At 37.8% G+C, this 13,222-nt stretch overlaps 1 protein-coding gene across 4 annotated transcripts in view; it reads right to left on the bottom strand.

The window, feature by feature from the left end:
- Positions 1–13,222, bottom strand: part of LOC145685835 (uncharacterized) — a 99,277-nt gene that overhangs the window by 17,485 nt on the left and 68,570 nt on the right. For all 4 annotated transcript variants that reach the window (XM_081758430.1, XM_081758431.1, XM_081758429.1 and 1 more), the window contains one exon: positions 11,212–11,357. In XM_081758430.1, coding sequence (XP_081614556.1) covers positions 11,212–11,357 — 146 coding nt within the window. The remainder of the gene's footprint in view (positions 1–11,211; positions 11,358–13,222) is intronic.

Genomic DNA, 13,222 nt, shown 5'->3' with positions numbered 1-13,222 from the left:
AATAAGGAAGTTCTTGTGTAGGATAAGAATTTGCAGTCCGCCATTTTGTTTCCGCCATTTTGGGTACTTTCCCCAAAAAATTCAGGCTGGCATCCGGCAAGGCGTGTTACAGGGGCCTATGTACTATGACTCTACGGTGGATGCCTGTTGCTAACACGCAAATGCCATCGGTTCATTTTCTATTGACATTTCCGGGGCTTGGCCGGCTGACTATTTATTGTTGTGAGTTAAAATGGCTCAGTCTAAACAAGTGAATACAAGACAAATATCGGAATGTCCTATTTTTGAAGATTTAGTGATTTGTGTGAAGTTGCACGCCTACTTACTAACAAGGGAACCTTCCGAAAATGATAGTTGCAGTGAAAGATGTGACCTATGCCAATTGAAAGAGCTGTAACAGAGATGTTCATTCCCAAAAAGTTAGCTGCCCATAGCAATAGGTTCAAGAAATATAAGGGGTGGAAGTTCGGGAAACAGCAAGGTTGAACAAGGGGGAAAAGTGCCAATTCCGCAAAAAAGGGGGGGCACGGCAAAATACAATGCTGACAAGTGGTGTATAGATAGAGGCTTGCCACAATAGGGAACAAATGAAGGCCACCAGTGGGGTTAACAGTGTTGCCAACTGCAACGAAAAGTACATGTTTTGCAAAGAGCACTATATGAAGTTAGTACAATATTCAGTGTTAACCTGTCATGTAGAACATAAGATCTGGTTTGTATAATCAGTGGTACAATCCGCGGCCAAAAACCTGCAACATGAAGATGTAAGTTTATTGTGAAACTACGCCAAACAGTACAGGGAATGAACATAACGTCTAAGTGGAACAAATCACGCTAGGATAAACCTCGGCCTCCTCCCGTGCACACTTATTTTGGAGCAAAAGACTTCGTCATTTCACAATAAACTTATGTGCTCATGTTGCAGGTTTTTTGCCGCAGATTGTACAATCTAACAAAAGAAAATATAAAAAAAACAGAAGTACGAAAAATACGGAAAAGACAGAGTTGGCCATAATGCGCCACATTTGATCACGAGTTGTGCATATTAGAATGAACAAAACAAGAAGCACCGACTATGCAGGAAACCGACGTATTTAGAGTCGAAAAGAAAAACGAGTTCCAAAGTTGGCAACACTGGCCATGAACATCCTGACAAGTCTAATATAGTTATGCCACTCGCTTCACAAAAGGAAAATTCCGGCAACAGGCATCACTCGGAATGCATCAATGCTAGAGTGATTGAGGCAATGTCAAGTCGGGGAACATGAAATGGTTGGGTTGAGCCAACAACCGATAATAGAAGTAGTGAACATTATGTCATGGTTGCGTCGTATGTGGGAATATACAGGGTGTCCCACCAAACTTTGTGACCTGAAAGATTTGCGAAACGAACAAAAGTGTGACGGACCCAGTTGTGCAGGAATGTACCAATGTCAGGGGGTGATAAAAGTCTGTGAGGAGCAAGTACCCCAAGGATCCCCATCATAGGGCCCCAGGAGCCAACTTCAAACTTTCAAATGGCAACAGGGACCGAGTAGTACCTCTCTCGATAGACCATGGAATGATAGGAACATTTGCTATATGAAGCATGTTTTTTTCAAAATGGCCGCCACAAATATATGTTGTGTCTTAACATGGCATCGAACATTGTGATCTCAAATTGCTGCGAAGCGAAAAGAGATGTTTCAAATCCAATTGCACACGAGTGTACTCATGTCAAGGGCCAAGAAAACTTTGTAAGAAGCAAGTCCCCAAGGGCCCCCATCATAAGGCTCGAGGGGTCAACCGCAACATTTCAAATGGGAACAAGGGGCGGATGATATTTCTCTGGATAGATACAACACCGCATATAAGAAACATTTGCTATATGAAGCACGGGTTTCAAAATGGCAGCCGAAAGTGCACATTGTTCTTGTCACCGTGCAGATATTTTTGGCGGCCATTTTGAAATCCCATATAGTAAATATTTCTGATATGCGTTGTTGCATATTCCAAGATTAAACGAAAGAAATATAACTCGACCGATGGTGCTATTTGATATTTTGAAGTTGGACCCTGGGACCCTCTGATGGGGGACTTGGGAGCACTTGCGTCTCACAGAAGTTTGTCGCCCGCTGACATGGGCACATTCTTGTACAACTGGATGTGTCACATTTTTTTTTTCGCTTTGGAACTATTTTAGTCGCAGAGTTAGGTGGGACACTCTAGATATATCATATAGGCGGTGATAGTACTGCAGACAGCAACACACAGCAGATCAAGCCTTTGGTTATGTTTGCTTTCTACAGGTGTGGATATGTGACAGAAACTCCACCAAAGGCTCCGACACCTCTAGAGTACTGTTTCGAGACATTCACAGGCGATCATTGTACCATGTGTGACGGATTGGTAGTATTCCGCTGTGCTCACTGCAAATGTATCTTCTGTTTGGACGATTGTCTCATCGAACAATTGCACGTACAATGTGGACGAGCATGTACAAATGATGCGAAGGCTAATGCCTGTTGCCGGAATTTTCTTTTTGTGAAGCGAGTGGCCTAACTATATTAGAATTGTCTGGATTTTCATGGCCATTTCGACTCTAGGTACGTCGGTTTCCTGCATAGTTGGTGCTTTCTTGTTTTGTTCATTCTAATATACACAGCTCGTGATCAAATGTGGCGCATTATGACCAACTCCGTCTTTTCCGTCTTTTCGTACTTCTGTTTATTTCTATTCTCTTTTGTTAGATTGTACCACTGATTATACACGTCATATCTTATGTTCTACATGACATATTGACACTGAATATTGCACTCACTTCATATAGTGCTCTTTGCAAAACATGTACTTTTCATTGCAGTTGGCAACACTGTTAACCCCACTGGTGGCCTTCATTTGTTCCCTATTGTGGCAAGTCTCTTTCTATACATCACTTGTCACCATTGTATTTTGCCGTGTCCCCTATTTTTTTTTTTTTTTTTTTTTTTTTTTTTTTTTGCGGAATTTGCATTTTCCCCCCTTGTCCAACCTTGCTGTTTCCCGAACTTCCACCCCTTATATTTCTTGAACCTATTGCTATGGGCAGCTAATTTTTTGGGAATGAACATCTCTGTTACAGCTCTTCCAATTGGCATAGGTCACATCTTTCACTGCAACTATCATTTTCGGAAGGTTCCCTTGTAAGATGTAATGAAGTGCTACTATTTTATTAGACATAACTTCAAAGTTGCGTCAGGGAAGTATCCTACTGTAAGTGAAATATGTGAGAGTTTAGTTCCTAAAATAGAACAAATATGGTCAAGAGCTTCTATTCCCACTGTTTCTAACTAGAATTTCACAATTGATAAAAGTTAGTCATGCTAAATATAGGAATTTATTAAGGTCTAAAAGTAGAAAAGGGTCAGATAAGTTTGACTCGAACCTCGCAAAATTTAGAGAAGCTAAACGTTTATTTGATATTGTTGCCTGCAAGTGTCAAAACTTTGATACTTGTAGTTGTACAGAAGAAATAAAGGCACGCGTTTTAGAACAAGACTTTCAAAAAGATCAACGCTCTACTAGGAAAATGGTTATGAGTAATGTTGATAGAGCTATGACAAGCGCTTTGAAGAAGAAAGAAGCAAGAAAAAGTAAAGAAATACAGAAAATAGTTAAATTTAATCAATAACGGACACAAAGTAGTAGTGTAACAGAAACGGTTACTGACGACATTGACAGCACTGAAGACCAAATAGACCTGACTTTTGAAGAGCAGCTACTAGGCCCTTTTAAACTGAAAAAATTATAAAAAGATAAGCACTCAAATGCGTATGAAATTGCCACCTGTAGCTTCCATTTGTGACCGTACCGGAATATCAGATAGAGCTGCTGCAGCTATAACTACTGCTGCTTTACAGGACTTGGGTTTAATCACAGGGGAAGACAAAACCAAAGTAATAGACAGGATGGAAATTAGACGAGCAAGATAAAAAAAATCAAAGAAATGTCATTAATGATAGTCTTTATCAGATAATTGAGAATGAGGATTGTTTTTTGATGGAAGAAAAGACAAATCAATTGTTCAAGAAAAGAAAGGAACTAAGTTATACAAAAACGTATTTCAGAACAGCACGTTTCACTAACAGAGGAACCAAACTCAAAGCTTTTAGGTCACGTAACACCTAAATCTGGCACTGGAAAGGACATAGATGACAGTATACTGGAGTTTTTTGAGGATAGATAACACAACGAAGAACTTTTGAACTGCACCGTAATTGTGTGTGATGGAACCGAAATACTGAACATCATAATGATGTGTTTTCTTCGATGGAAAATAAAATAGGAACACCTTTATAATGGTTTGTTTGTTCTACATAAATGAGCTGCATTTGCGACATCTTTTCTATCATTTAGATGGTAAAACGAAGGGACCCAATGAATTTAAAGGCGAAATAGGTCAGCAGCTGCAAAACTGTACTAATGTTGCTGCGGTTACTTTCTTGCTAATTAAAAATAACCTTCCTCTTTTGGAGAACATACTTGATTTCAAGTACGGATCGAAAGTATTTGTTGGATATGTGTATCGCTGTATCAAGTGGAAATTCTTCGCTAGATTTATGTTTAAGAAACCCTGGAAAACTTGTTCACTCCAGGTGGCTTACATTAACAAACCGTATACTTAGATTGTATGTGGCAACTGAGAACCTTAAGAATCTAGCTGAGTACATTGTAAAAGTGTATGCACCTATGTAGTTTAACATTAAGTTGAAACCTTCATGTACTTATAGTTCCAAACATCTATTTAAGCTTATCTCATATTCACGCTATCTCTCTGATGATTTCAAGAACGTTCTAGATCAAGTTATTCAAAGAAATGGGTACTTTGCTGCTGCAGAAAATCTTTTGTCCATGCTATGTGATAAGTGCAAAAATGTAAGAGAACTCGGTTTACGACGTGTTTTAAAAGCAAGAACAGAAAATAGAGGCGGATTCAGGAAGTTTAAAGTTCCACAGATAATCTTTGACGCAAAGGTTTTATCGACATGATATCATGGACTGAAAATGACGTAACTGAACCCCCCTTGGTAAAACATGTTCCCAGTGCTTCTCTCAAAGACTTTATACGGAAGACATCTGAAGCTCAACCAAATAGTAAAGTGGACCTGCTTAACGACTTTCCCCGGCTTCCTTATTACACGCAAGCAGTGAAAAGAGTTGTGAAACTGGTGACCGAATCGGCTCAAAATGTCAGTGGTTCTTCGCAAGCGAAGGATATATAAGACCTTAAATTGACTCACGTGAGAACATGCCAAAATTTGATTTTTAAGAAAAGTTTAATGTGTGAATGAAGTAGAAACAAATATTTTGCAGCCGTAACATTTGTAATCATTGTGGGTGTTTTAAACGATAAAAAATGAGTTTTCATTGTTTTTAAAAGTGTATGATAATATTTTTTACGTGTATTCTAATAAAAAATATATGTAATTGATTCCACGAGCTTTTATTTCAACTTCATTTACTATTATTTGTTACAGCAAAAATAGTTCCCAAAAATTTTTAAAATCAACAAAAATACAAACCTTTTCACAATAATGTTTTTAAATTATATTTTGTAATCAATATTTTTTCCAATTTTAATACTTATATATGAATTTACAACTATCTTTTGTAGCATTATATGTACGAGAAAACAATAAAAAATAATTTACCAAAGTTTATAATTTTTCAATTTTTAATTTATTTTTACAAACTTCAAGCTCTTTGCGGCACCTCAAGTATAACAACCAAATTTCTTCTTCTTCTTTTTGAACCTAAAAGGCAACTTTTCCGCACTATTACAAAACTTTAAAAAATAAAAAAAAGGCCATTTTCGTTCCACCCTAATATACATATCTGTGATTCAGTGTATTTTTTGGTGTTTATGCCTACGTTTCTATGTTTTGATTCAACTGTACATCGTTGCCTCAACCGTTGTTTACTCTTACCCCACAATATGGGACAAGAGTACAAAATTTTTCCTTCGTCAAAACTATGTTATTCCTCTGTGTCCTCTGCTTGATTTGCTGCAATTAAACTGTATATTTTATTAGAGATAACAGGCTTTCACTTAGATAATATATTGCGTTTTTCTCTGTCACCATTCCACCGCAATTCTTTGATTTACAAAAAGTGTTCACTCTTGCCCTGGTTACCCATATAGGTATAGCAATTTACCTATTAACGATTGTGTATTTCTTCTTCGAATCATCTCAATGAATACATGATTAAATTAATATTAATATAATGAATGAATAAATAATAACTATCTCAACTTCTTAGGCCACTTAAATTCCCATCGATTCAATCCATCAAAACTACATTTATTTACCGAAAGAAAGGGCAAAACCCATTAAATAGGACGCCGGATAGAAGAAGTAATTACAAGTTGATACGTGCGAAAATTGTTGGACATAAATCTAAGCCTCAACCACCTGCTGAAGACAAAGTGAGAAAAGGCCGTTCTGAAATATGCTCTCGATAGGGTGACAGAAAAATAATTTTTAAAAAGTTCCACAAACTGATATAGTTGGAACATTGAAAATATATGTACAGAGACAGTTGGTGTAAGTTAGTTAATGTGTTCCGCTTATTATATTCACATGCGAGTAAAATATATTCATTCTTCGGTAAAATATGTACTTCTGCTTCACCAGCATATTAGCCTCAATACATTTTGCAGCACAATTAAGAGTTGAACTTCACAATTCCTTTCCACCTTAAAGATCACACAACATAATGCTTCTTAGCCTCGATCCTAATGTTAAGTAACCCAGATTTATCTATTAAATTAAAGTCCAATTTAGGCTTCAACGTCATTCATATTAAACATCACAACATTTCTCTTTCCTGAAACGTAACCGCAAGTTCACGCTCTTCAATCTCTTGAGTTCACGCTCTTCAATCTCTTGAACCTAAAGTCATGACATCCCTGTCAATCTCTATTACGCTTAAGCACATGATTCCAGGTTGCTCATCAATCTCCATTTAATACCACTCTTCGGTACATCTCGTAATCTATTTACAGTCTATCTTCTACCATTTCAATAACATTAAGTTCCACTTTGAGTCAACCTTGTAACCACTTACAAACCTTGAATTTCAATTATCCTCAACATCATGCCATTTTAGATCCCACTCTTATTTGTACTAATCTCACGAAAGCTCAGATCTCTAAAGTAAACTCGAGGTCAAGGTGACTCACTGGTCCAGAGCGCTGACCTCTGGTGCATGGGTTCTCTGGTTCGACCCCAGCTAAGTAAGTTTGTGGTGGACAACATCGTGTCCGTGAGTTTTCTCGGGGTACTCCCTTTTCTCCTACATTCTCATTCCACCAATTCTACCATCATTATTCTCTTGCTTTAATCATCATTAGCCTAATAGACATAACCGGGACGTTAAACCGGAAGATTTCACTTCTTTTCTAAAGTAAACTCAATTTCATAATGGATTTTTCCCAGGTTTCATCCCCTGCAATGAAAGTTTCTGGTGCACAAAATTGTGTCCGTGATTTCTCCTATTTCCTCCCATAATATCATTCCATCAATATTCCCATCGTTATTCACTTTCGTTAATTCATCGTTCTCACTTACTTTAAGAACTATAAGCGTAGGATGTAAGTCTAGAAATTTCCTTTCATTTCGACCTTATAATATCACCCACAACAGAAGTATCAATAATACAATTAAACAAAACATTCAACTTCATACAAATTCCTCGGTATGACGTAATCTTACAACTACAGAAAAGTATGCAGATTAAAGTATTTACAAATCGTGTAAGCCTATGGTTTAATTCAGAAATCGCAATTTGAAAATGTGAAGTCTCACACGTAGCCTTCTCAGCTAAAAACACAAGCATCGTTTCCGAATGATGTTTGAAAAAGACTTCAGCATTCAAAATCGTACATATAACAACTATAAGTTCAATCTTTTAAGCTACGATTAGTCACTACAAGTACGACAAGATATTGTCGATTCTTTGTTTGTATTTGGGACACTGAAAAGTAATGAAACCTAGAATAACGCAATCGAACAAAAGCAATCAATAATGTCACAGATATGACATTTGCTTAACTATCCATATGTGGGCGCACAACTCAGTTTCGCTAAAAATTTTTAAATTTGTTATACGACACAATGAAGTATTGTTCATTTCGGTTCCAAAAAAGTCCTCGATTCAATCACGGGTCATATTAGTTCGCGATGAGTAATTTCCTGACAATTACTTTTAATGGTGTTTTGTTTTCTTTCGCCTTCTTTATTACATCAATTCTACTATTATTAATCATTTCCACCTACCTTCTTTAGATTACAATGCTTGAATATTGGGCATAAACTAATTATTCCGTTTAAAACCATCCTTAGTTATCCTTATGTTGAAATTAAACATGCCAGATCTATCACTTTTCTTTCCCAAATTGAACCATTATAAACTGAAATATCTGGTGTAGTAAAAAGTAATCCATTATTTTGGCATGACATTGAAGGCTTGACTTACCATAGTTAGAATGATCCGATTGAGGTTACATATCCGCCGTTTTGTTCGATAACGTGTTGCCATTTGGAAAGTAATATCATGATGCCTCTCTCATAGAAGCCCTTGTCCCTAGTGGCAAAAAATTGAGACACTCGATTTTCACAAGTCTCTCTTGAAGCGACTTTTTCAGCAGCAAACGTGTTCGCCATGGACAGGAACAGATGGTAATCACTCGGTGCCAGGTCCGGACTATAAGGTGGATGCATAAGAACCTCCCAACCAAGCTCCCGGACCTTCTGGCGAATCACTGTCAATGTGTGTGACCTGGCGTTTTCCCTGTGGACCACAATGCCTTTCCTATTGCCAAAAGCTGTCCACTTCTGGGCGATTGCTGGCTTCAGACGGTCCAATTGTTGACAGTACAGTTCCGAGTTAAGGGTTTGGCCGTAGGGGTGCAGCTCATAGTAGATAATTCCCTGCCAATCCCACCAAATACACAGCTAAACCTTTCTGGCCGTCAATTCTGGCTTGGACACCGTTTGCGGCGCCTCACCGCGCTTGACCACGACCGTTTTCGCTTGACGTGGTCGTAAGTGATCCACGTTTCATCGCCAGTCACCAACCGCTTAAGAAATGGGTCGATTTTGTTGCGATTCAGCGATTTGCAGATGGAAATTCGGTCCATGAGGCTTTTTGTTGTTGTTGTTGTTGTGTTAACTCGTGTGGTACACATACATCAAGCTTCTTTTTGTATCCAGCCTTATGCAAATGGTTCCACACGGTTTTTGTGCAATGTTTAGCTCTTGGGCAATCGGTACAGTGCTTACATGACGGTTGGACGCGACAATGTCCATGATTTTATCGACATTTTCGACACTTGGCCTTCCAGTGCATGGTCATCTTTGAAGTCAAAATTACCGGAACGGAATCGATGAAGTCAAAATTGCGCGTGATTGGCTGTTACAGTATCAACACTATTCATATTTGCAGCCGCCTGGCATGCGTTTTCGCCTTTATCGAAGAAAAACTGTAAAATACAGCGTATTTTCTCTTTGCTAGTGTCCATTTTGACTCGCGCTCACACATCACTGAGTCAACTCATCAGAACTATCTGAACAGTGTTTATACTACGCAATCTCATCGTTTGAACGCCATCTCGTTGAACCCGATCGGACTTAGACAACGTGAATTACAGACCACTGAAGCCATTTATTGGCAAAATAATGGATTACTTTTTACTACACCAGATATATATAGTTGTTCTTGTACTATGTAAAAGAAAACTCGCTTTGGGAATATTTCATTCTCACATATAAATGTTCATAATGCACTGATTTCTCTCAAATATATAATCAATTGTTATTTCTTTTTATGTCAGAGATAGCTAACGTCTTATTATTCAATATTTTTCAGTTTTAAGCAGTTTGTTTTAACACAACTCTCGTATACAGGGTGCTCCAAAACAACACCGACAACATTTGAGAGGTGATTCCTGACTCCAAGATAAGACGGAAAATATAGACCAACTTGGGTGTACAAATGCTTCCTTTCGGAGTTATAGGCTGCCGAAAATATGAAAAATTGAACTTTAAAGATCCGTAGGACCTACCGTAGTCGGGTGAAGACTTTATTTAGGAATTAGTATGTGCCCTATCCCAATATCCATATTTCAGAATCCTGCGATACTTCCGTAACAATTTTTATACAGGTAGTTGGTGAGTATTTCAAATTATATGCCCATGAACAAACTCCCTCCACAAAAATTGTTTCGTGAGTACCTTAGGATTCTTAAACATGTATTTTTGGAGAGCACACATATTAGCCGTATTAGTTCCTCAGTGAAGTCTTGACCCGATTGCGGTAGGCCCCATAGTTTTGGAGCTATGGCCCTTTAAATTTCATTTTTTCATATTTTCGGTAGCCTATAACTCCGAAAGGAAGCATTTGTGCACCCAGTTAGTCTATACTTTTTGTCTTATCTTGGTGTCAGGAATCACATCCCAAACTTTGTCGGTTGTTTTGAAACAACCTGCATATTTATCCTGACTCTCTGTGTGTCCATTCGTGCTGAAGACAAAAGATCTTAAGAACTATTTGACGAATCACGATTACTTTTTCCAGGGTGAAGGTCAAAATGAGATGAAATGAAATCTTTAAGTTTTATTTCCCAGTGTCATGCCGGTTAGGCTAAAGGAGAGGTTGATGATGAGAAATGAATGAAATGGTAGAATGAAGAAAGTGAGAGGAAACGGGTGAACCCCGAGAAAACCGATGCACACGGCGTTTGTCTACCACAAAACTTACTTGGCGCAAGCTGGGATTCAACCAAGGACCCCATGCACCAGAGGTGAATGCTGTACTACTGAGCCACCGCGGCCCTTGAAGATGGAAAGTTAGGAATCTAGGTCATGGAGGTGATATTGAAATCGGAGGTGGTAATGAAATCACAGAATTTCCCATTTAACGATGATCATCATAAAGTAAAAACGATCATAGATAGCGAGAAGTGCTTTTTTTTGCAAATCAATTACGCAATCCCAAAATATATTTCATCTTTATTCTAATATATCCAGTAAAGCCGGAAGTGATAGAAATCTCTTACCACATCCGGTTTCAATATTAGACGGTAAGCGATTGAAGAACATTCATCAAGCCATTTCATTCATCAAAGGCTTTTTTTTGATTGAAGTAGCTAATTCGAATAACTTTTTCAAAAATGATAATTGTTATACTTACAGGGTTTTGCTTGATTCTCACAGACGTAATCCATAGTTATATTTACCACCCTGTCTTCTGATTTACGGTGTATGTAGTCCGGGTAATAGCATAACCTCATCGCTGTCATTAAGTGTTTTAAGCATGAGAAGAAAAAGTCCCTATTCCTGTAAAACAATCAATCAAACATTGTAAATAGAACAGTGTCAATCGCCACAAATAAAATTAGTTACCCTAATTCACTTTCAGCAGCTAAAATCACCGATATTCAAAAAATAATGGTGTAGATAATAAGTGTCAAGTACAAAAATACAAATCGACGTAAACTGAAAGCAAATTAATAAGATAATATTATAAAGTATACTTAAAAACTGTTCAATCCAAAGCAGTAGTTTAAACTTTTTATCATGACTTGACATTCAGCATATTATAATGGGAACATTTAATAAGACTTTCTATTGAACTGTCATTTATACAAAAATAGTGATGGAACGCGCACAAAGAAGAAACAAAATAACTTATGCTTTAAAAGAAGCAATAAGTGGTATGTGGAAATGCAGACCTGCGACAATACAGGCACGTTGCACATACATAGCCATCACAGTTTGTCCAGTGTGAAAGAGAATTAGAAATATCGATAAAACTAGATCGCTCTATAACTTTAAAAAAAAGGATTTCCAGCATCCGTATTGGGACATCTGTGAGTCATTCAGGGAAGGAAGTCATCAATGAATGCACTGCCAACAATTAGTTCCAGAGATTTACGTTGGGTATCCAAGTCTTTGTAATAAACCGCACAGCCGAAGATCACAAACGTTGGAAGACTCGGCCCTGAAGGTTTTTATGGAACAGAAAGGCAATCAAACGTGTGGTGAACTTGGAAAGCTACTTTATCTGCCTAATAAGGATGCCGAACAATTCGAGTAAATGGGTACCATGGACATTATCGACATTCAGGAAGGAAGAAGGAATGACAGCCTCTTTGTTGTTGTTGTCTCGACACCGCAACACACCTATATTTGATCAAGTGCTCACCATTGGTCATTTATGAAATGGAACTACAGTGTACCAGATGTTGGCTGTTAGCAAATTACCTTATTATGCTTTTTATCTCAGGATAACCTTGCATTCATGCAAGATAATGTTCTATGTCTGCTGGACTAGTTGTAAAATATTCCATTGCGAGTTCCTACAAAACCAGCAACACCATCACTGTAGATCTATTTTAGCAGCAGTTGCAACGAGTACAAGAAGCACTGCAGCAAAAGAGACCAATTTTGTTTAATCACAGTGGTGTATCGTAGCTTCATAACCTCTTGAGATCATATCTGGAAATTACGATTAGGAATACCATTTAATGGTTTGGCTGGTAGACACTACCATTCACCATACTTGCCTAAACTAACACCGACAGATTACAACCTGTTTCATTGTCTGGGCCACCAACTCCTATGGAAATTCTTCGAAACAGTTCTTTTGAGAAATATATTTAACGTCACGTGTATAAATCCGGTATCTGTTTTAACATTCCTTAATGCCACCTTGAATTGTAAGTCTACGATTTACGTTCTTTTAATACGTTCTTCTCGCAGTACAGTCTATTGTTCAATTCCCAAACGTTTTTCATTAAATTTTCAATTCCACTTTGCTCAAGTCACATCAAACTTATAATTACTTAATTGTTTCCCTTTTCTCTCCGTTGAGCAGTTAAATAGTTTTAATCTTTTAACTAACTAACTAACTCTATAGCCTATGGAACCCGGAGGTTCAGTGCCGCGTTCACAAAAGCTCTCCACTGACTTCTATCCTTAGCTAATTGCATCCAATTTCTACTTTGTATTCCTATCTCTGCGAGATCCCTCTTAATATTGTCCTTCCATCTGCGTCTTGGTCTTCCTAATGGTCGTTTTCCTATGGGTCTACCAGTCAAGACTTTGAAAGCGTTTCTACTTTCTTCCATTCTAGCTACATGACCTGCCCACCTAAGCCTCCTAGACTTGACGACCCTAACAATGTTGGGTAAACCGTATAA

This window comes from Thermobia domestica, chromosome 5 (genome assembly GCF_964235325.1).
Source record: "Thermobia domestica chromosome 5, izTheDome1.hap1.1, whole genome shotgun sequence".
Lineage (NCBI taxonomy): Eukaryota > Metazoa > Arthropoda > Insecta > Zygentoma > Lepismatidae > Thermobia > Thermobia domestica.
This window is presented reverse-complemented; position numbering and strand designations above follow the sequence as displayed.